The sequence below is a fragment of the Euprymna scolopes genome, chromosome 20, assembly GCF_053919585.1.
Source record: "Euprymna scolopes isolate OS-2025 chromosome 20, ASM5391958v1, whole genome shotgun sequence".
Taxonomy (NCBI): domain Eukaryota; kingdom Metazoa; phylum Mollusca; class Cephalopoda; order Sepiida; family Sepiolidae; genus Euprymna; species Euprymna scolopes.
In genome coordinates, this window is record NC_136501.1 from 112017862 (window position 1) to 112043164 (window position 25303).

Below are 25303 nucleotides of genomic sequence, written 5' to 3' on the forward strand. Positions count from 1 at the left end.
GTTGGATAGTGATTTGCCAGCTGCCCCAAGTAGGGTTTCCCCTACATGGACCAGAAGATTGCCACAAGGGCAATGGTCTTTTCTTGCAGCATCTGCCGGAACAGACACCACATTTTGATCGCCTTTGCTTGCAGCATCTGCCGGGACAGATCCTACACTTTGATCTTGGCCCAAAGGCCACAAAGGTCCTCCCGTGCAGGGGAGGTGGGCCTGCGGAGGGGAAGGGTCGTGTTTATTTGCTCCCCCACCGAGCAAATTAGGCACAAGGCTGATTTTTAATGTGAGGAGTGAAGGGGAAATGAGGACCAACTCCCTGAGGAGTAGGGGGAGGAGCTGGATAGTGACAATTGGTATGAAGGGTTGCCCCTACATTGACCAAGGTCTTATATGTGGGGTTGCCCCCACATATAATCTTTGATTGCAGCATCTGCTGGAACAGATACTACACCTTGATCTTGGCCCTGAAGGCCACAAAGGTCCTCCCATGCGGTGGAGGTGGGCCTGGGGAGGGGAAGGGTGATATTTATTTGCTCCCCCCACTGAGCAAATTAGGCACAAGGCCGATTTTTAATGTGAGGGGGAAGGGAAAAGGGGACCAGCTTCCGAGAGGTGGGAAATAGGAGCTGGATAGTGATTTGCCAGCTGGCCCCTGTAGGGTTGCCCCTACATGGAGCAGAAGATTGCCACAAGAGCAATGGTCTTTGCTTGCAGCATCCGCCGGAACAGATACTACACCTTGATCTTGGCCCGAAGGCGACAAAGGTCTTCCCGTGCGGGGAAGGTGGGCCTGGGGAGGAGAAGGGTGCAGGGTCTTTATGACTAACGTTATTACAATTTATTTGAAAGAATACTCTTGACTGGCAACATTTACCATAATACCCTAACCCTAACCCTAACCCAATCACTCGGTGGACTTAAAACTACTTAATGTCCCCATCGTTTTTCAAAAAGATAAATAATTTATAACAAGAAAAACGTTGTAAAGATATTTTCATGTTTGTGTATGCATTTTTTTTTTTTTTTTTACAAGGAGGTCACCACTTATCAAGGCCCAGAAGCCACTCAGGGATAAGGGTTATTGCATGTATAGTACGTTGTACGTTAGTGTTGAGATTTCATAAAGCGTCTACTTAAGGGGCCGGTTCATCAGGAATTTGTTTACGTTGGATTTGAAGACATCCAAGTTGTAGTCAGGTGGGAAACAGGCAGACGGAACAGAGTTCCACTGGCGTGCTGTTCTAAGAAAGAAGCTTTGTTCATGGAATCCACGTTTTGATTTAGGCACAGATAGAGAGTGGGGAAAATTTTGACAGTGGCTTCAGCTAGACGGGTGTTTTTGGTAAAAGATTGGCGAGGGGGGGGGACCAGAGATTGGAGCTCAGACGAGCACTTGCCATGGAAATAACGGTAAAACAAAGACAGGCTCGCAACGTCTCTTCTGTGGGAGAGAGGTTGCAGGGAAGAGAAAAGGGCATCCCCCACTAAGCCACAAAGTCTATTTTGTACTCTGTCAAGGCAGGATAGGCTATTTTTAGCAGTTCCTGCCCAGATATAGCAGCAGTACTCCATCCTTGCATTTTAAAAAAAAAATATTATATATAAAAATTGTGTGCATATGTGTAAATTTGTGTATGCATTTTTTTCACATGTGTGTGTGTGTGTGTGTGTGTGTGTGTGTGTGTGTGTGTGTGTGTGTGTGTGCGTGCATATGTGTAACGAAGTTCAAAAGTTCAGATCTTGAGAAATATATGTTCAAAAATAGAGTTCGTGGTGGGAGGGGAAAAGCTAAAAAATGTTCAAGTGTCCGTGAAGGTAGGAGTTTCAACAAAATATATTATGCCTACTGGGGTAGGGTTTGTAAGTTTACCTGCCCTGCCCTCATCTAAATGATAGATCCCCCACTGTTTTCCGGGGAACCGAAAACAAGCAGACTATCCCTACATGGGATTGGGGAGATGCTTACAGGAATCAGGGAGAAAAATAATGAGGAGGGAATAAAAAAAAAACAGGGATAAAAAACAAAGTGATATAGAGGATGGGCAGACTTGGAGGTACTCTAGTACCAACAAAATAAAACAGACGGGATCTTATTTTTACCACCAGTCAAAAGTGTTTTTAAGGTCCTACGCTTGCCTAGCGGGATGGGTGCCGAAGGATCCAGGACCGCATGTGCCATATCTCATGGAGGAATCACAAATTCAAACCTAGCTCCTCGACGGATGCACAAACTAGTGTTGTGCACCCACCTCTTATCAAACTCCACTCTAGGCAACCTCCTCCAATCGCATCTGATATTTACTTTAAGCAGATGCTTAAAGTAAACGATAAGATCCGATCTGGAACAGATGTCCCTTCGTGAACCAACTTGAGGCGCATGATCTAGATCACCATACGCGCTAATGCCAGTATCACCAAGAAAACCATTCTTTCCTCCCTGGGAAACGGCGGGTCCATGTTGCAAACAAAATAAGCTTCATTGAGAACAAGCAGGCACTCGGCATGATTGTAATTAATGGCCACTTAAGGTTGACTACCCAGAACTATAAACACACAATCTATTTCTACTACTAACAAGCCGCCCCGTGTTTTCCGGTCGTAAGATACGCTTAAATATAATATTTTGATTAAAAAAATACATTAAGAAATTTACGGGCGGGGTTTGAACCTACAGACCACGTCATGCAAAAATAAAAATAAAAATACATAAAAAAATAAATAAACACATAAATTTACAAGTCTTATAAAATTCTTTGCAGTTAACGGAAAAAAATTAAGAAATTTACGTGCGGGGTTTGAACCGACAGACCACGTCATGCAAAAAAAATAAAAATAAAATAAATAAATAAAATAATGATAACAAACAAAACAAAATAAAAACACGTGAATTTTCACGTATTATAAAATTCTTTGCAATTAATGAAAAAAAAATTAAGAAATTTACGTGCGGAGTTTGAACCTACAGACTACGTCACGCAAAAAAGCAACAACAAAAAAAACAAAAACAAACAGAAAACAAAACAAAAACATGCTATCAACTTACCCATAGTAGAATTTTCACGGCCCGTTGTTCTATCATTGTTACTAAGCAACGACATGGAAAAACTGATAGATGAATTAAAATAACAGTTTCAATTATCGGTAATTATAGGAGGTATTCTGAGACAAAACTTAACTAAAATCAACCCAAGAATTATAATCTTAAGTTCTGCAAATTTTAAAGGAAATATATTCAGCCGTTTCGGAGTCTAAAAGGAACGAACTCACACACACAGAGACAAAGTTGCATTTATGTAATTGTAGATAGATAGATAGATAGATAGATAGATAGTAAAAGATAGCTGGATAGATAGATAGATAGATAGATATAGAGATTATTTAACAGTCACTTTGTGTGTGTGTGTGTGTGTGTGTGTGTGTGTGTGAGAGAGAGAGAGAGAGAGAGAGAGAGAGAGAGAGAGAGAAAGAGAGAGAGAGAGTTCCTCATAGGTTCCGAAACGGTTGAGCCAATCTTTTACAAATTTCATACAAAGGTAATTTATATGTCTGGCAGTGTTCTTAGATATGTTTTGTACAGAAATTCATCCGATAAGTATCGGAAATCCAAAAATCAGATCCTAAAAGCAGTTTTTTTTTCTTATAGATTAAAAAGATAATTTTTACAAGGAGATTTTTAAAAGGGAGATAAATAAAAATCTTAGCAAATTCTTTGTTTTTATAAAAAAAAAAACAAAATGATTGACATCTGGATTTATAGCTCAGTTGTAGAGCGACGGACTATGAATCGAATATCCCGTGGTCAAGCCCGGGCGTACCTCACCATTTTATTTTATTTCTTTACGATAAAAGGAAGATGCACCATTTAAAATCATTTTATCTTTTGCATATTTTAAAACTAAACATTAATCAGAAGTGACTTTTCCAGGGCATTCATCGTCAAGCCCAACTATCAGCTGACGTGATATTATAAACAAACACAAACGGAATTTGATGAACGACATTATCATTATTATTTTTAAAAATTTTTGCGAATTCGTTAAAACTTTTTTGCAAATTATTCCTCGTAATCTATAATATTAAATAGAGGATTGATTCTATAATAATACATTCGCAATTTGTATAAATTAAAATATCATTTTTAAGCGTATTGTACGGCCGGGCAACGCCGGGCGGCCAGCTAGTAAAAGATAAAATTAGCATCTAACTTTTTGAACAATTGGATTATTCGGATTACTGTTCTCATTTTGATTGTTATTCGCACAACGTTTTGGTCGATGTAAACCCCGACCATCTTGTCAAACTTGGGAATCTTTCCGTCGAACTCGGGAATCTTTTTGTCATACTGTGGAATCTTTCTGTCAAATCTGGGAACCTTTCTGCATATTCGGGAATCATTCAGTTGAACTCGGGAAGCTTTCTATCAAACCTTGGTACCTTTCTGCGAACAGTCGAGCTCGGGAATCATCCTCTCGGACTTGGCAATATATCTTTTGAACACGGCCATTTTTATTCGCTCTGAAATCTTTCTGTCGAGCCTGCATGAAACTTAAACAGAAAGATTCCTGAATTGAACAAGAGACACATGAAGGAGGCTGGGAGTTATATCGGCCGAAACGTTCTGATAATGACACCCACGACGAGAGCAGTAGTCCAAATAATTCATCATCATCATCATCATCATCATCATCATCATCATCATCATCATCATCATCATCATCAACAACAACAACAACAAGCGCGGCTGTAGCCGAAATTGAACTCACTACAAGAGTTTGCTGTGTAATTCAAATCTTGTCGGTAGCTGAATACTTGATACTTCGCCAGGGGTATCAAGCGTATGTTTTTTTTATCGTGACACCATCACTAGACGGGTTGCCTACCACGACGTAAGAGAGTCTCATCTACCTTCGAGAGAAGGATAGACTGCGCCAGTTTCTCAATCTGGTATTTTACCTTGTGGTACATACAGCGCCTCGCCTTTCCAAATGATCAGCCATCTGGTACTGGCCAGGCTCAACATTGCTTAACTTCGGTGATCTGGCGAGAACCGGTGTGTCAACGTGATTGTGTCGTATATAAATAATCCAAAATGATACAAAATAAATATTATTATTATTTTTTTTAATTTTCGATTTTACGGATAACCATTTTTTTTTTTTTTAACTCTTCCAGACGATCGGCGCCGTCGATTGGGAATATTTTTCCATAAACAATGATCATTACTTGGCAGTTGTAAACAGTTATAATTTTGGTCCACAAAATCACCAGAAAGCAAAAACGTACTCAACGCAGTCGACAATTTACAAACTGAATATTCACAAAAAAGCCTTTGAACGTTTTCAGAATGTCCCAACAAACAGGTAAGTTTTTTGGATTTGTATTACTGTACACATAGATTCGAAAAAGTTGTCAAAAAACAAATATATAACAAATAAATGTTATCAAAGGCAAGATAAGTTACTTTTCTACCAAACTGGATATAATTTTCGTGTTTTTATTCAATTTAACATGTTTATTCAGCTCGAAAAGCATACAGTGTTTAGCGATGTATTGGAAAATTCAAGATGGCGGCCGATTCTCTCTTTAACACGATAAGTTCAGGAAAAGGTGTTATAACTAATAAACTAGACAAAATACTATTAAAAACCACCGAATATATGTCAAGTTATGTCACGGTAACATATATTGAGCGAATTTCTAACAGTATTTTGTCTAGTTTATTATTTATTACGCCTTTTTCCAAACTTACCGTGTTAAAGAGAGAATCGGCCGCCATCTTGAATTTTCCAATACATCGGTAAACACGGTATGCTTTTCGAGCTGAATAAACATGTTACACTGAATAAAAACACGAAAATTATATCCAGTTTGATAGAAAAGTAACTTATCTTGCCTTTGATAACATTTATTTGTTATATATTTGTTTTTTGACAACTTTTTCGAATCTATGTGTACAGTAATACAAACCCAGTTTTTTTTTTTAATTTTTTTTTTTTTATTACATTTTCACCCCAAACAAGGCACATTGCCACTTTGGTGTAGGGGGCTACTATCAGGGCCAACAACTAATGGGGTACTATGTAGGGATTTGGGCAGCAACATGTTGGTTCACGTTGCACTTGAACTTCTGCATGTCAGTACAGTTCGGGAAGCAGTGACCTGGAATGGAATTCCAAAGTCTAGCGGTTCTGGGGAAGAAACTACTGGAGTAGAAAGATCTTTTACATCTAGGGATCTCTACAGTGTGGGGGTGGGATTTTGCAGCTTGTCAGGTCTGTCGAGGGTGTTCACGTCGTGGGGGCACAAGTGCTTGCAGTTCATCAGAGCATTCACCATTAAAATACTTGTAGAACAGGCAGAGGGATGCAACGTTTCGTCGATGGGACAGAGGCTGAAGCTTAGATGCCAGTTTAGGGCCTATCAGATTTGCGACTCTCTTTTGAACCCTGTCAAGGAGCGAGAGACTAGTAGCCGATGCACCAGCCCAAATATGACAGCAATACTCCATACATGGGCGAATGGTTGCCTTATAGAGGTACAGGATACTTTCGGCTGTTAGTAGTTTTCTAGCACGGTAGAGAGAGCCCACCTTCCTTGCAGCGGCCCTTGCAATGCCTTCGATGTAATTGTTCCAACTCATGTTTCATGTGAACGTTAGGCCAAGGAGCTGGAAAGACGTACTCTCAGATAAAGATTCGTTGGCCATTGCTATAGGTGGTAGAGAAGGTTTCTTGTAATTATTGAATGAAACCAGTTTTGTCTTGGCGGCATTGAACGTGACCATCCATTTTTGTCCCCATTCCACCACTGATTGGAGGTCATCCTCTAGTGTTTCTGCCATTACTTTAGATATATGTTCATTGTGATCATGAATAACAAATTAATAAATTATTTTTATTCAACAAAAACTGTGGAAATTTGCTGAGTAATTCCTTTTGATTATGTCTGAAGAGAACGAGAAAGTACAAAGAATTCACTGTTGTCGAACTTCTCCCGTTGAATCTTTCACGAATTGAAGAATCAACGTTTCTTCATTAATTAATGATTTTATCTTTAAGGTAGATTCAGACATAAATATTTTGTTATTACTTTCTATAGTGTCTGCACGACTGTGGAACTCTGTTCCATCTGCCTGCTTCCCACCTGACTACAACCTGGATGTCTTCAAGTCCAACGTAAACAGATTCCTAACGAACCGCCCCCTTAAGTAGACACTTTATTAAATCTCCACACTAACGTACTGTAATTCAATAACCCTTATCCCTGAGTGGCTTCCGGGCCTTGATAAGTGGTGACCACCTTGTAAAAAAAAAAAAGAAAAAAGTTTGCTAGTAATGGATAAGTTTAGGATATGTGTTTAATACATGAATTTTGAATTAAAATAATGTATATTCTAACACTGGTGACCCCGACGTGATTTCTGTAAAATAATACGACAAAAGTAATAAAACCAAATATCTTTATTGTTTCCTAGAGAATAAAAATTGCTACCAGAACAATAGCAGACACTCGCCATGAAAAATTGAATCAATAAAAAAAATTTGATAGATTTTTAAAGTTTAAAAATTGAAAAATACTGAGCTCGTAAAATTCAATTAATTTCATTCCTGTTTAAAAAAAAATATTTCTATTACTTTTAAAACAACTTTAATAGTTTATTTTGGAAGTATAATCTGTAAAGAAAATAACCCACTTTTAAAGGAGAAATTACGAGTTTTTTTTTTTAATATTTTATTCGCAGTTTCGTGTTAGGGGGTGTCAAAAATTCCTACAAAAATTCTGATACACCTAATACTTAAAAAAAATTGTTTATCTTCGAAGCAATAAACGTCTCTGCTTGACTCGTCAACTGCAAATATTTTACGAAATTTGCTGGCTTTTTTTTTTTCGCGCGAAAAACATGACGATATATACGAAATTCGTGTATGAAATTGTCATTTTAATTCAGTAAAACTTTTTTGTTGTTTGTTTTCGTGCGAAGTTGTCGTCGTCAGTCATCAATGGAGACTTGATTACGTTACCAGATCTGAAAGGCAACATTTACTTATTATTAAAGACTTATTTATTTTAGAGGAAGTTATTTATTTCGAAAAAAATTCTTCAATGATAAATAAATGTTGATTTTCGGATCTGATAACGTAATCAAATCTCCATTGATGACCGTAAATGACAATTTCGCACAGAAGAAAAATGTTGTATTGAATTAAAATGACAATTTCATGTGCGATTTTCGTGTACAGCGTCACGTTTTTCACGCGCAAAAGATATATATATATATATATATATATATATATATATATATATATATATATATATATATATATATATATATATACACTAGCAAAAGTACTCGTCGTTGACTGGGTTCAAAAACAGTCTACAGAAAATGGACTCTGATTTATGACAGTATGATAGGTTATGAAAAGGAAGGGTTGTAAAGAGATAGCTTCGAATTTGGGGGTATCAAAACCAAAGCAAAATATGATGAAAGTAAAAATAAAATAGATAAACTCCATAATTTATTATACCATACCTGTTCACACTGAAACACTTATCACAATATTCTGTGGATCTATATTAAAAAACCTTGTTAAACTTTGTGACATATTTCCATTCTATGGAGGTCAGGCGCGAACGAACACCCCATAATTTTATTATACCATATTTCTTCAAACAGAAACATAATTATCAAAGTATACTTACACGGATAGATATAAAAAGTCTTTATTAAAGTTTGTGCCTATTTCCATTCTATGGAGGCCAGGCGCGAATGCAGACCCCACAATTTTATTATACCATCCGTATTTAAGTTAAAACATACTTATCAAAGTATTCTTATGTACATCTATATTGTAAACTTGTAAACGTTTTTTTTTTGTTAATTTTTAATTTTTTTTTTATTTCCATACTTTGTGGACCAGGCACGAACGCAGACCCCACAATTTTAATGAACCAATGTTCTGCCAGATAAAACATACCCATTCCTGTGTCTCGATACATCTTCTATCATTATATGTAATCAATTTTTTAAAATAATCAACCATATAGGAGCCTATTCGTGACTAGACACACACACACACATACACACACAGACATTCAGCTTTATATTATAAGATATATATATATATATATATATATATATATATATATATATATATATATATATATATATATATATATATATATACTAGCACGGAGACACGACATTGCCCGGGATTGAATGATAATCAACGAATGTTTCACACTCCCATATTTCTTTTTTTTTTCATCAAATTTGTAATCACAAACCAAGAACCTTTTTTTTTTTTTTACATTTATTAATTTTCTTTGTTTAAAAACTTCTATTATATCGAATAATAAAAGTTTTTTTTTTTTTTACATTTCTATGAATTAAGTTTTTTTAAAAAAATATGATATTAAATTATTTTTACACATGTGTTTTCAGTTTTAGAATTTAATATAATAAAAATAATAGTAATAATAATGATAATAATATGATAATAATAATAATAATAATAATACAATAATAATATGATAATAGTATAATAGTTTGATACTACTACTATTACTACTAATAAAATAATATGATAATAATAATAATGATTTCATTGTTTATTAATATTTGTTCAAAGCAATTGTTGAAACAACAACAACAACAACAACAACAACAAAATAAAGTTTCAAAAACAATTATTACTTTTTTTTTGAATGGAAAAATAGGTGCTTCTTCATTATTGTAGCGAAAATCGAAATATCAAATTTCAAGTAAAACAAATGATATCTACTTAATTGCCATGTCACAATAATTAAAATATCCAGAAATTACGAAAAACGATAAGGTATAAAATTATTAATGAAAACAGTTTTCGAAGACAATTAGCGAAAATTGAGTTTCCCTAAATTGGCCAAAGATTTTCAGGTTTCACAAAATTATTACCTCCCTTGTTGCTATTCGAGCTCTCCTTTTTTCCTGTGTATTTATTTAATGTTTAAGCGAAACTTAATTTACGCTAATTGTCTTTGAAAACTTTTTTTTTCTAGAGAGATCACTTATACAGGCTTTGAGGGTGGGTGGGGGGTACCCTAGAATAACAAAAAAAGTCATAGTGGAATTTAGGCCAGATTATCTAAGGGGGCGACTCAACGGATTTTTTTTTACTTAGGAGTCACCACTTATTAAGGCCTGAAGAGGATCAGATTTAATTTAATTAAGGCAGCAATGGTGTAAATTGGGTAGAATTAAAATTATTTAAGGGGGGGGGGGGCTCACCAAGAACCTGTTTAAATTGGACTTAGAAGCTACCGTATTATAATTTGTGTGAATTTTAAATCGTTTGACTTACCGATAGACATTCCAGTCACGCATGAATCTCGTTGAAGAGAGTTTGTGTCAAAATTTTAATATTTGTAGGGGGTGCTCAGTTTCTAATGCAACGTTTTAGTAAATCGATCACCCATTTTAGAACCATGCTCACATTCGGAACAGATTCTGCAAATGCTTAGGAAATTTGTGTTCGTTACAACTCTACTTTCAACCGAGTCGTTGTTTGTTTCGTTCACCACACTCTTTTCTTCTACCTCTTCTTTTACACACGTCCGTTCGTTTTCGTGACTCAAAATCGTCTCTCTTCCCGCTTTCCTTTCCTCGTTATTTATGGAATCAGGGTACGAGATTCTCCGAGATTCTCCGAGATTCCACGAGATTCCACGAGACTTTTTCCACATAAACGCATGCGGGCCCCATCTTGATTCTTAGTTTGTGCTCTGCAGGCACAAACGCGCAGCCTCTTTAACGGTAAGCCACTTTCTCCACAGTTTGGATATATAAAAGGAGTGGCCGCTCTACGGTTGTTATTGTTGTCTTTCAGGGGTGCCACCCCGGCCCCGGGCAGTATGTGTTCCGGCAAATACTGCAATTAAAGGCCATTGCCTTTGTGGCAATCAGTTATTGGTCAATGTAGGGGGAAACCTTCATACCAATTATCAATATCCAGTTCCCTCTCGGGGGGGGGGGAGCTGGTCCCCCTCCACATTAAAAAAAAGGCCTTGTGTTTAATTTGCTTAGTGGGGAAGCAAATAAATACCCAGACAAACTACGCTTCGACCATCGTTACTCATCTGTTACTTTTGGCCTGTTGGTCAAGATCAAAGTGTAGTATATTTAAAAAAAAAAAAAAAAAAAAAAATGCATACACAAACACACAGACAACTGTTTATAAATTGTAAATATGGTTTTGATTCTTAAACGCTGGGGATTTATTAGTTAGATTAAGATCCATAGAGTGAATGAGGTATTTTGGTAAATGTTGCCAGTCAAGAGTAAGACTCCAAAGTCTACATTTATTACTTTTTAATCACTTTAGTCACAAAGACCCTGAACCTTCCCCTCCCCAATCTCTTGTAGGGCCTTGTGCCTAATTTTGTTATTTAAGAATATTTTGTTTTTTTTACTTAATTGTATTTTCAAAATTTTAAAAGCAATAAAATATATAAACAAGATCAAAGTGTAGTATCTGTTCTTCAGATGCTGCACTTCCATTTCTTGTTCTCTTTCAGTGGAGGAACAGTCCTTCACGACTGAGACAATTTTTTATTTTTGTACCTTTTCTCCACGTTAAAAAACGACCCTGGTGTCTAACTCTGTCCCGTGGGGAGGCATAGTAAATAGGTACTTTTACAAGAAAAGACTGTAATCAACGTCGGCATTTCGTTGCAAGTCTTTTCTTCTCCCCCCCCCTACTCGTCGATCAGCTAATTCTGACACATTGTATTCACCCGGGAAGCAGGCCAGTGGAACAGTGTTCCACAGGTAGGCAGTTCTAGTTCTGGTGAGCAGTTCATGAAATTTGCGTTTAGATTTAGGTGCAGATAGAGAGTGGGTGGGTGGGGGGTTGATAGTGGTTGTAGCTAGTCGAGTGCTTTTGTGAAAGTTTGTGAAATTTATTCACATTGGATTTGAAGATGACCATGTAATAGTCAGCGAAGAAGCAGACCCGGAGTATTGCATTCCACAAACGTACAGCTCTAGGAAATAAACTCTGGTCATGGAATTTTCGTTTAGTATTATACACTGATAGAGAATGCAGGAAGTTGTTGGCAGTAGTTTCAGCTAGGCGTGAATTAGTTGCAAACGTTTGAAGGGGAGGGACCATAGATTGGAGCTCAGTCGAGCACCTACCATAAAAGTATCGATAGAGCAGAGAGAAACCTGCAATGTCTCTTCTGTGAAAAAGAGGAAGTGAGATGGCGAAATGTTCACCGCCCACTAGATTTCGAAGACGGGTTTATAATTTTGTGTTAAAGCAGGACACAGTGCTTTTAGAAGCTCCACCCCAGATGTGGCAGCAGTACTAGCAGTGTCAGAAATCGTCCGTAAAAATTTGTGGTAAACACTGGAATATTTAGACTTACTGTCTTTCGAAGCTTATGACTTCTTGAAAAATGGAATTCAAACCCTAATTTTTTTTAATTAAAGGAGCAAAGACCAACAATTAAAAAAAATAACAGGTTTAATAGCAAATTATGCAATAGTTGTTTTTTTTTAAATCGGTTTTCCTTAAAAAAGATTAAAAAAAAAACAAAATTTTACTTCCTTCGATTATAAAAAATATATAAATTCCAAAAAAATACTTACCTATAAAAACTAGTATTCGATGAGTAATTCAATTGTTCATTGTTAAGAATTTATCCATATTTATACTTATATTCCATGTCCTTTTTAAATAAAATACTTTTTTAAACAAGGATTAAAAACAAAGGAGAACTCACATTTTTTTTAACTGTTCAAAAAAAGGGAGACAATCTGATTTTATTCACCTTTATATTCCGGCGCTTTGAAGGGACATAATTTATATGACTTTTTAATGCGTGCTGTAAACCAAATTTAGTATTTCGGTCCGCCGTACTTAAAAACCGAACATATTCACTTATAAGTTTTTATTGTTAAACAAAAAAAAAAAAAAAACAGTTGACCGATTAAATTTTTTTTTTATTCTCTTAATGAAATACATGAGTTTTTGATTGGTATATTTTAATACTTCTTTATCGACTGAATTCTTTGCTTTTTTATATCTAAAAAAAGAAAACATTGAATGAAATAGAAAAAATTGTTGTAAGCATCCCATATTTATTTGACATTCTAAGCATCACATAAGCTTCCACTTAAAAAAAAAAGTCAACGTGGTTTTTAAAAAAACTTTGGACTTTACAGGTAAATTTCCAAAAAACTATTCTTTTTTTTGTTTTAAATTAGAATATTTTATTTGTTGATCTTTTATCTTCAATTTGTGATATATAAAACTTTGGCACATAAATGAATTATTAAAATTTTAATAGACATTTCAAAATCGGGGGGGGGGATTAAAAAACAAAAACGTGTGTCAAAAATATTATATTTGGTTTATTGGAAAGAGCATAAAATTTCACATTGACCCTGAAAATATCGTAAAAATTGAACCAATAGAAAAATTTTGATAGATTTTTAAAGTTTAGAAATTGAATAATATTTAACTCGTAAAATTCAATTGATTTCATTACGTAAAAAAAAATGGCTGCATGAAGTTGTAAACACTGTTTTTTTTTAAATAAAAAATAATGTTTCTATTATTTTTTAAATAACTTTAATAGTTTATTTTGGAAGTATATTCCATAAAGAAATGAAACAACGAACTTTTAAAAGAGAAATTACGAGTTTTTTTTTTTTAATATTTTATTCGCAGTTTTGTGTTAGGGGTGTCAAAAATTCCCTCAAAATTCTGATATACCTACCTACAGCAGTAGCAGTGCACTAATTATCAATAATTAATTTTCTACGCTATCGTTTTTCGTAATTTTTGGATATATTCATCACTGTGTCGTGATAATCAAGTAAATACCATCGGTTTTATTTGAAATTAAATATTTCGATTTTCGAACTTTGCTCTAATAATGAAGAAGCTTTCAAAAAATACAAACATAAAACCAACTTGAGTTATCTCCCTTGCAACAACATCATGAAGTCAAGAGAGTCATCAGGTGCGCCTAACATCAAACTGTAATTGTTTGGACTGCAATTGCCGAGGATTGTTATTTCAACAGTCACCGAATCGGGTTATTGTTGTTAGTCTTTGTTTATAAGAATACAAAATACTTGGTTATTTTCGTTCCACTAGATGTGACACAAGGTCGGAGGGAAAAATTGAAAAGATATCACACAAAAGTAAGGGAATAATTTCATTGCTGCAAGGGAAATAACTCTGTCTGATTTAAAAACGTTAAAGATAAAAAGAAATGAAAATAGTTGCAGAGTAATTGAAATTTTTATTAAAAAACAAAACAAAACAAAAAAACTTCGACATTGCTTTTTAATGAAAATTTAATTTTTCAACTATCGGATTTCGTAATTATAACGAAGAAGAACCGGAATTTTTATTAAAGAAAGCTGCAACGCGACGACTTTTTATCTCTCTCAGTACAATGACGAATTCTGTAAAAAAAAAAGATTTTTTTTTTTAATTATAATAATAATGATGATGACGACGACGAAAAAAATATTCAAAAACGCCAATCGTTTAAAGTATATATATATATATATATATATATATATATATATATATATATATATATATATATATATATATATATATATATTCAGTAATGTGATTGATAATTTAAAATTCAAATTAGAATTAAATTAAAAATCTGTTTCACAAGAAGGAACAACAACAAAATCAATAATTTGTACGATCGTTTTGGAAAACAATGTGTGTGTGTATATATATATATATATATATATATATATATATATATATATATATATATATATATATATATATATATATATATATATTAGCCAAAAATAAGCTCTCGGTTGAAAGTTTTGACCAAATGCGTTTTATTTAATTCAATAATACAGCAAGAATGTATCACGATATTTTGTGTTGACGGCTCAGATCGCCTGGAGTTTGCTCAAACGACGAATCGAAGTTGCTTGAATAATGAATTATCGTCATCGTCCTTGTACTTTCGTAGTTTTTGTAAATCGAATTCCAATCTCGACAATCAATTATCTTGATGAACGTTTTGTTGCAAAATGTTCTGAGTAGCACTAGGTGTGTCAGAAACTAACCTTACGATTGCGTGAAATATATTGAATAATTCGACCCCCTGTCTTTCCAAGCTTATAACTACTCGAAAAAATGTCATTCAAACCCTATTTTTTTTTTTCAATTAAAGGAGCAATGACCAAGGTTTCATTAAAAAAAAAACCCAAAAAACAACGTGGTTAAAAAAAAAGGTTTTAAACTTCGGACTTTACAGGTAAATTTCTAAAAAACACTTCTTTTTTTTAGTTTTTAATTTGAATATATTATTTATTGATCTTTTATCTTCAATTTGTGATATGTAAAACTTTGGTGAGTAAATTAATTATTTACTTTTTAATAGACATTTTAAAATGGGGGGCCGTGAATTAAAAAAATAAACGTTTGTCTAAAATATTATATTTGGTTTATTGGAAAGAGCATAAATTTCACATTGACCCTGAAAATATCGTAAAAATTGAATCAATAGAAAAGTTTTGATAGATTTTTAAAGTTTAAAAATTGAAAAATATTTAACTCGTAAAATTCAATTGATTTCATTACTGTTTTTTAAAAAATAAAGAAATAATATTTCTATTACTTTTTATGCAACTTTAATAGTTTATTTTGGAAGTATATTCCATAAAGAAAATAAAGAACCCACCGTAAAAAAAGAAATTACGAGGTGTTTTTTTTATATTTTATTCGCAGTTTCGTGTTATGGGTGTCAAAAATTGCCCCCCCCCCAATTCTGATATGCCTAGAATAGCACTAGGAGGTCCACCCTACCAGTCTTTGCCTCCCGGCTTTTGGGAGAAGCAAATTTGGTTAAACTTGCGGAGAACGCCCTGTTTTACGGTTGTTTTAAAAATTGAACGGAAATTTAAATTTAATTCCGTTTTAATCTTTCTTTTTTGCGCATGCGCCTCAAGAAAATAATTGATAAAAGAATAAAAAAATAAGTTTGAAAAAAGAACGATCATCAATATGTGCACAAGTATGTGCATCAGAATTTTTGTAGGAATTTTTGTACACCCCTAACACGAAACTGCGAATAAAATATAAAAAAAACACCTCGTAATTTCTCTTTTAAAAGTGGGCTCTTTATTTTCTTTATGGATTATATTTCCAAAATAAACTATTAATGTTGTATAAAATGTAATAGAAATATCATTTATTATTTTAAAAACAACAGTGTTTACAAAGTACTAGTAATGTTACGAGTTAAATATTTTTCAATTTTTAAACTTTAAAAATCTATCAAAATTTTTCTATTGATTCAATTTTTACGATATTTTCAGGGTCAATGTGAAATTTTATGCTCTTTCCAATAAACCGAATATAATATTTTAGACAAACGTTTTTTTTTAAATCACCCCCATTTTAAAATGTCTATTAAAAAGTAAATAATTAATTATGTACCAAAGTTTTATATATCACAAAGTGAAGATAAAAGATCAATAAATAATATATTCAAATTTAAAACAAAAAAGTGTTTTTTAGAAATTTACCTGAAAAGTCCGAAGTTAAAAACCTTTTTTTTAAAAACACTTTAAAAAAAAAAATTTTTTTAATGAAACCTTACAATCTTCTTATATTGTGCAGAAAGTTTCGTTTTATTACGAAAATTATTTCTATTTCATTCAATGCTTTTTTTTTAGATATTAAAAAAAAAAAAAATTCCCTCCATCAAGTGGAAATTAAATATATTAAATCAAAAACTCGTGTTTTTTTTTGAGAAAAGAAAAAAAAACATTTCTTGAACTGTTTTTTTTTTTAAGGCAAAATATCATAAATAAAATGTGACTAGTTTTTAGGTATGGAGGCACAAATTTCTTTACGTGCAAAGGTAGACGGCTAACGCGAACATGTGGTTGTTACTTCCTTCTGTCCACCCGTAATACAAAACAATAAAAAAAACTATTTCCGGTTTTAAATAAAAACGTAAAATGTTTACATCATGGCGGGTTTTTCAAATAGGCGTTTAAAAAATTCTTTTATTTAAAAAATAAATGGATTTTAAAATATAAATATGGATAAATTCTTAACAATGAAGAATGCAACTACACATTGATTAATAATTTTTAAAGGTAAGTGTTTTTTTTTTGGAATTTATATCGATTTTTTATAATCGACCTAAGTTAAATTTCGTTTATTTTCTTCAATTTTTTTAAAGAAAACCGGTTTAAAAAAAAAACAAAACAGATATTGCATAATTTGCTATTAAACATGTCATTTTTAAAAAAATTTGCTCCTTACTCCTTCAATTGAAAAAAAATTAGGGTTTGAATTACATTTTTCGAGTATTTATAAGCTTGGAAAGACAGGGGATCGAATTATTCAATATTTTTTTACGCATTCGTAATGTCAGTTTCTGACACACCTAGTGCACAAGTTGCAAATATAAGAATTTTGGGAACAAGAAGATTTAAGTAGGAGGTTTCTCATTGAACATGGAGTATTGCCTAAAACGGTCAAATGTCCGATGTTCCAAATTCCGAAAGCCGTTCTCAACACGAGGAGGTTGGGGTGTCTATTTCGAAAGCCATTCTTAACATGGGAAGGTTGGGGTGTTTATTCGTTGTAAACATACCTGAAAACCCTTGACACCTCAAAAGCATGTGGACCAGATCTCATCCCGGCTTTGCTATTAAAAAAAATGCTCTGTCGAGGTTGCTCCAATTCTCTCCAAACTTTACAATAAATGCCTTAGCGAATCTTGCTTTCCCGACTGCTGGAAAACCGCTTCTGTGGTACCAGTCTTCCAGAATTCTGGTGAAAGAACTGACCCACTAAATTATCGCCCCATTAGCCTCCTCCCGCTTTTCGCCAAAATATTTGAGTCCTTAGTTAATCAAGCTCTAGACCAGCACCTAACAGCTGCTAAACTCCTGACTGACAAACAATATGGATTCAGGCAAGCCCGTTCAACAGCAGATATCTTAACTGTAGTCTCTGAACGTATATACTGTTCATTGGACAAAACAGGGGAGGGTAGAGCAATAGCCCTCGATATATCTAAGGCTTTTTACAGAGTATGGCACGATGATCTTCTAAGGAAAATTAGATCATATGGTATCACTGGGAGAATACATAATGTAATTAAATCTTTCTTAAGTAAGAGAAAAATCCAAGTTGTCCTCGACGGTCGTACATCTAAACAATATGACATAAATGCGGTAGTTCCTCAGGGGTCTATCCTTGGACCTCTATTATTCCTGATATTCATAAATGACCTCCTTGATAAAATTGTTTCGGAGATGGGTATATTTGCCGATGACACCACTCTCTATAACAGATATGAGGGGAAAACAAATGCACACATATCTAAGGAAATGACAGAAACACTAGAGGATGACCTCCAATCTGTAGTTGAATGGGGGCAAAAATGGATGGTCACATTCAATGTTGCTAAGACTAAGATTGTTTTCTTCAATAACTACAAGAAACCTTTTCTACCACCAATAGCAATGGCCAAGAACACATTGCCTGAAAGTACTCCCTTTAAACTCCTCGGCCTAACGTTTACAGGGAATGTGAACTGGAATAGATACATTGAGAGCATTGCCAAGGCTGCTGCAAGGAAGGTTGGCTCCCTCTACCGTGCTAGAAAACTACTGACACCTGAAAGTATCCTGTACCTCTATAAGGCCACCATTCACCCATATATGGAGTACTGTTGTCACATCTGGGCTGGTGCATCTGCTGCTTGTCTCTTGCTCCTGGACAAGGTTCAAAAGAAAGTTGCTAACCTGATAGGTTCTGAACTGTCATCTAGGCTTCAGCCTTTGTCCCATCGACGAGATGTTGCATCACTCTGCCTGTTCTACAAATACTTTAATGGTGAATGCTCTGACGAACTGCAAACACTTGTACCACCTCGACGTAACTACCCCCGACAAGCCACTAAGTCTCACCCCTTTACAGTAGAGATCCCTAGGTGCAAGAAAGCCTTTTACTCCAATAGTTTCTTCCCCAGAACTGCAGGTCTTTGGAACTCCCTTCCGGGATTCTGCTTTCCCAACTGTACTGATATGCAGAAGTTCAAGTGTAATGTTAACAAACATCTTTCTACTCATCTCCCTTCATAATATCCCCACAAATTATGTCCCCGATAGTAGCCCCCTACTTCAAAGTGGCACTGTGCCTTGTTTGGGGTGAAAATTGAATAAAAAAATTTTTTTAAAAAAACCTAGAAAAGTCGACATTTCCAATGTGAACGATGAGTTGGACTTATATAAAAAATACCAAAAAAAGTATATCAAATTGACTTTTTTCGTTTAAAAATTAAATCATTTCGTTTGCTGTTACTTTATATATATATATATATATATATATATATATATATATATATATATATATATATATATATATAAAAGTAGATAAAACTTGCGAAGAACGCTCTGTTTTACGATTGTTTTACAAACGGAACGAAATTTTAAATTCCGTTCCATTTTTAAAACAACCGTAAAACACAGCGTTCTCTCCAAGTATTGCCGCAAATTTATCGTTGGTTTCCTGGGTCGCCCTCACCGGGGAATGCCGACGGGGCTAATAAGACTTATTTTTGCAGAGTCAGAGTGCTCTCCTCCTCTTGAAGCGCTGGCCCATTTTTCGACCTTCCGACCTTGTGTCACATCCTCTTGCGATGCAAGAGTGTTAAATACTGGTCGTCATCATAATCATGACCAGCAGCAGCAATTGGTCGTACATTAATCGCACCTAACTTAGTCGTACATACGTAAAGCCCTCTTGTTGTACCTATTTACTATGCCTTCCCACGGGACAGACTTAGACACCAGGGTCGTTTTTTAACGTGGACAAAAGGTACAAAAATAAAAGATTGTCTCAGTCGTGAAGGATTTCTCCTCCACCGAAAGAGAACAAGAAATAGAAGTGCAGCATCTGAAGAACAGATACTACACTTTGATTTTGTCCCGAAGGTTGTATTGGATTTTTAAAATGTTCAAACTGACCAAGTCGCGGCGAAAAAAGAACTTGTGGTATTTTACCAAGGGAGATAATACGTTTTTTACAAAATGGACGAAAAAGTTTTATGTGCTTTGGGGTTATCTCCCCTATATCAACAAGATGTATTTCCCAACAGCATTTTTGAGGATGATAGTTAAATGTGTAATGATTAGGCCTATGACAACAGCATATTCTTTTCCTTGTTTTGGTATATATCCATTGATATCTCATATGTTTTTATGTAGAGTGATGTGGTTCTCAATTAATTAATTGTGTCTAACTGTGTCGAATTCTCTATCTATATAAAAGTCAAGTACGTCCAAGGATGGAGTTGGAGTACTGCTGTCACATCTGGGCAGGCAGGAGCATCTAAAAACAGTCTATCCTGCCTTGACAGAGTACAAAATAGACTTCGTGGCTTGGTGGGGGATGCCCTTTTCTCTTCCCTCCAGCGTCTCTCCCACAGAAGAGCCGTTGCGAGCCTGTCTCTGTTTTATCGTTATTTCCATGGAAAGTGCTCGTCTGAGCCTCATTCTCTGGTCCCCCTCTCGCCAATCTTTCACGAAAACCACTGTCAATAATTTTCCCCACTCTTTATCCGTGCCTAAATCAAAACGTAGATTCCATGAACAAAGCTTCTTTCTTAGAACTGCACGGCTGTGGAACTCTCTGACCCTTGCCTGTTCTCCCCCCCCCCGAATTCAACTTGGATGTCTTCAAGTCCAACACAAACAAATTTCTGATGAACCGCCCCCTTAAGTAATGACACTTTATCAAATCCCCATTACTAACTATTACTACGATACTATCCCACTGATTAGTGTACACACAATAACCCTTATCCCCGAGTGGCTCCTGGGCCTTGATAAGTGGTGACCCCCCCCATGTAAAAATATATATATATATACTCGAGAGTCAAAACGATGAAAAAATATGCTGAAAGTCATAGCCCTAGTAATCATTACTTTTACCGACGTGAATTATTTTAAAGGAAACACAGTCAAGATACAGTTGGAAATTAGTAGTTAATATTAATAATGAAAATCCTTAAATGTGAAGACTAACACACATGAACTACAGACACAAATTGGAAACGCAGAAACGGCTACAGATGCACAACACGAAAAAAAAAAAACCAAACAAAAAAACAAAAACAAAACAAAAAAAAAAAACAAAAAAAAACATCACATTGAATCATGAAACAATATAATTGTAAGATACCCCCCCCCTTTTTTGTATGTGTCACCATACATTGGCATCACACCAAATAAGTGAGGAGGGTTAAGGAGAATGGAAAGACCGAGGAGAGAAAGCACTAGCCAGACCTCCGCTGGAGGAGTGCAAAGAGAACTGGGACCTTGGCGAGGCATATTGCCACCCAAAATTCCAGTGAAGACCAGTGGTCGCTGTCAACGAAAAATCAATAGTAAGTGGCCGTTGAGATAACAAAAATCCATCTTCAATGGTCATTGAAAGAGGTGGAGAGTACTAGAAATCTGAGGAGACTTTTTTGTCACTCAGATTTCAGAGAACGCCACAAGTTGTTTTCAAAGAGAAATGTTTGATGATGGCCTGTGTGACAACTCCTAGTGACTGTTACTACTACTGCTAATACTACTGCTACAACTACTACTACTACTAATTTGCTTCAACTACCCATTCGTGTTATAATAATTTATTATTTAAAGAAGTCTTGATGCCTGTGCAGTTTTACTCTGATATAAAAAAAATTAACATAAAAAGAAAAAATTAACAAAAAGGCACGAATTTTTTTAATTCGTTCGAAAAAAGACACAGTAGATAAAAAAAAAATCACGCAAATTTATTAAGTAACAAGAAAAAAACAAGAAAACAAAACAAAAAAAAAAAAAGAACAAGAAAAAAGAACACATTTTAACGGTGAAGGATCTCGTTTGCCATTTTCTATTTGCATTAAATTCAATGACCAAGCAACATTTCAATGCACAGTAATCATAATAATACCGGCTAGAACTAGTTTAGTGATCAAATTTTATTGTACGTTATACAAATAAAAGACATCGTAAGAATTGAATTTCATCGTCTTTTCTCAGCATTATTACCAAAACAATACAATGAAATGAAAAAAAAAAAAAACTAAGAAACATTTTTTTTTTCAAACAAGATTGTAGTTTCATAAACAGGACTGTAGTTTCACATAACATTTTCATAAACAAAAACGGAAAAAACGTAAAAATTAAATTTCATCGTCCTTTCTCTGCATAATTACCAAAACAAAACAAAGTAGTTAAAAATTAAAACACGCTTATTATTATTTGTTGTTATTATTATTTGTTGTTATTATTATTTGATGTTATTATTATTTGCTGTTATTATTATTTGCTGTTATCAGCTGTCGAGCTTTTTTTTTTTTTTTTTTTTTTGATAGCTAGGTTGTAAAAATTTGCGTTCCGTTCTATTTTTTACATCTGTTCGCGGCCGCCACCTTACGTACGACTTTAGTCAAGATTACCTTTGTTTGCTAAACATTGTCTATCAAAAAAAAAAAAAAAAAAAAATGTTGTAATAAAATCGCCTCCACCACTGCATAAAATATGTTTGCCATGAAATATTAAATGAATCCAAAACAATTTTTTTTTTGTATGGTTTCCATTTATTTTGCTACTTTTCTGTTTCGTATCGTTGTTAAGATTTAATCATTAGCAACGCTCGGCATAATCCGGCGGTTGACGTTATATTCCTGACAATACCGGGCGGACGCTTAGATATATCCGGTTCAAAATCTCAGTATTTGTGGTCTGGTAAACCAACACAAAACCTACCTTTAGAAAGTTATTTCTAAGGGTAGTCGGTGTGCAGAAAACGAATATCGCATTTAAATTTGAGGCCGGCAACTTTTCCCCATATTTCATGTAGTAATGTAACGCAGCGGCCATCTTGTATCTTGTTACACGAAAGAAATTCTTAGCGTGGAGGGTGGTGGTGATTTGTATCTTTATCTAAACTTTTGCTGTGATGATTAAATCGACAGTTTTTGTTTTAATTTAAATTTTACTACCATGCATGCTTCACTTGTTTTTGGTTATTTTTAATTAAAAAAATGATTAACCCTTCATTATGGCATTTCTGTTTTGAACAAATATGGCCGCCGCATTACATTGCTACATGAAACAAGTATCTTTTAAGTATCGTGAAAACTAATTGACGGCCCCAATTTTAAATGTGATATTCGTTTTCAGCACACTCGAAAACCATTAAAAACAGTTTTTTTAAATGTAGGTTTTGTGTTGGTCTACCAGGCCACAATTACCAAAATTTTGCACAAACAATTTATGTCGGTAATTGTAACGTTTATTTGATATTTTCCTTGTTTTCCTCGTCTTTTTTTCCCCTTTTTTTATAAATAAGGAAATTTTGCTGATTTTTTTTACTGTTTTTCTTTCTTGTTTCTTTATAGCGCCATTGATTGTGAGTTCTTTACGATTGGCGAACAAAAATATTTAGTTTTGTCAAATGCCCAGAATACAGCAGATCCCAGGGAACACGACAGCGTGATCTATCGATGGCAAGGCGTTGACCAATTCGTTGCAGTACATCGGATGAAGTTGTTACCAACGGCCGATTTTGAGGCTTTCAATATCGGACCGGATATCTACTTAATTTATGCGAATCCCAAATCGGATATTTCTCAAGTATTAAAGGCCAAGTTTATATGAAATTCAAATTCTTGCCTTCTTTTTTTCAATTCCTTCTCTTACGAAAACGCAGCAAAAAAAAAAAAGAAAAAAAGAAAAAGAAAAAAAAAAAGCGGCAAACAAAACAGAAATTTTATGTTTCGAAATTTTTTAGATGAGGATTGATAATTTGGATTATTTGGATTATTAGTCTCATCTTGGATGTTATTTATTTATTTATTTATTTACTAGCAGTTTAGTGCGGCTTTGCTCGGGCTCTTCATAACTTTATGTGCATAAGTATATATATATATATATATATATATATATATATATATATATATATATATATATATATATATATATATATATATATATATTTTTTTTTTTTTGATTCATCCAGCCTTGACAGACGTGTTTCAAATATTATCTCTAGTACTTTTCTTTTAATGACTTGGAATTCATTCCATTTGTGCTTTTTTCCAAGGAACTCTGCCTTTTGGATGATTTTGGACCATTTACCCAGTGGATTGAAATTTTAAATTCGACCATTTTGGATTTTACCATTTTTGGATTTTTACCCTTCACCGGACTATCCATTCATGTGAAATCTTTTTTTTATTTTTCTTTTGCCTCCTGTTCCCCTTACCTCACCCTTTTTTTAACCAAGTAAGATCTTTGACTTACTTGTAGTTTCATTAAATACTTTTATATGCAAAATCCGATCCTGCATTTTGCTAATTCCTGCCCTCTGATGAGAAGGAAAGTATTTCTTCGAAACTCTGCGGATTAAGGACTATCCACTTATCTTGTGCTTCCTTTTTTACAATTAAATATGTTTTTAACTTTTTTTCAAGATGTCTTTTAACATATTTTATTAATCATTTGTTCATATATATATATATATATATATATATATATATATGAAGAATTTTTGACTCATGTCCAGGTAACCTACATCTAAAATCTTTAGTGTCTGGACCCAAAATTGGCAGAGGAGTTTGGTAGAGTCTGCACAGGTCAATTCTTTCAACTTTGCCCTTTTGTCAGCCAAATTTTCGCCCAAAAACTAATTAAAAATCTTGCTGCATGTCTGAATAGCCTTTATGTAAAATTTCAAATGTTTAGACCCAAAATTGGCTGAATAGTTTGCTAGAGACCGCAAAGATAAACTCATTTGAACTTTGACCCCATGGCAGCCAGATTTTTGGCCAAAAACCGATTAAAAATCTTGCCCTATGTCTGAATACACTTTATGTAAAATATCAAATGTTTACACCAAAAATTGGCTGAGTAATTTGGTAGAGACAACAGAGGTAAAAAAATTTTAAACTTTGACCCAAATTTTGACCCCTTAGCATTTATTGTTATGAGCTCAAATTAATTAAAATTAAAAAGTTTGATCCATGTCCAAGTAACCTACATCTAAAATTTGAAGTGTTTAAATCCAAAATTGGCGGAGGTGTTTGGTAGAGTTTTCAAAAGTCAAATCGTTGAACTTTGACCCCTTTACAACACAAATATCTGGCTGAAAACCGATTAAAAAGATTTTCCCAAATCTCAATACCCCTTATTTCAAATCTGGAGTCTGCAGACTGAAAATTGACAGAGTAGTTTGGTAGG

General features: G+C 34.2%; 1 protein-coding gene across 1 annotated transcript in view; it reads left to right on the forward strand.

Annotated features, from left to right (window-relative positions):
* LOC145241563 (thrombospondin-type laminin G domain and EAR repeat-containing protein-like) overlaps positions 1–23730 on the forward strand; it is a 181472-nt gene extending 157742 nt beyond the window's left edge. The window contains exons 9-10 of the mRNA XM_080104634.1: positions 5170–5357; positions 23464–23730. Coding sequence (XP_079960760.1) covers positions 5170–5357; positions 23464–23722 — 447 coding nt within the window. The 3' untranslated portion in view covers positions 23723–23730. The remainder of the gene's footprint in view (positions 1–5169; positions 5358–23463) is intronic.
* Positions 23731–25303: the final 1573 nt, after the last annotated feature.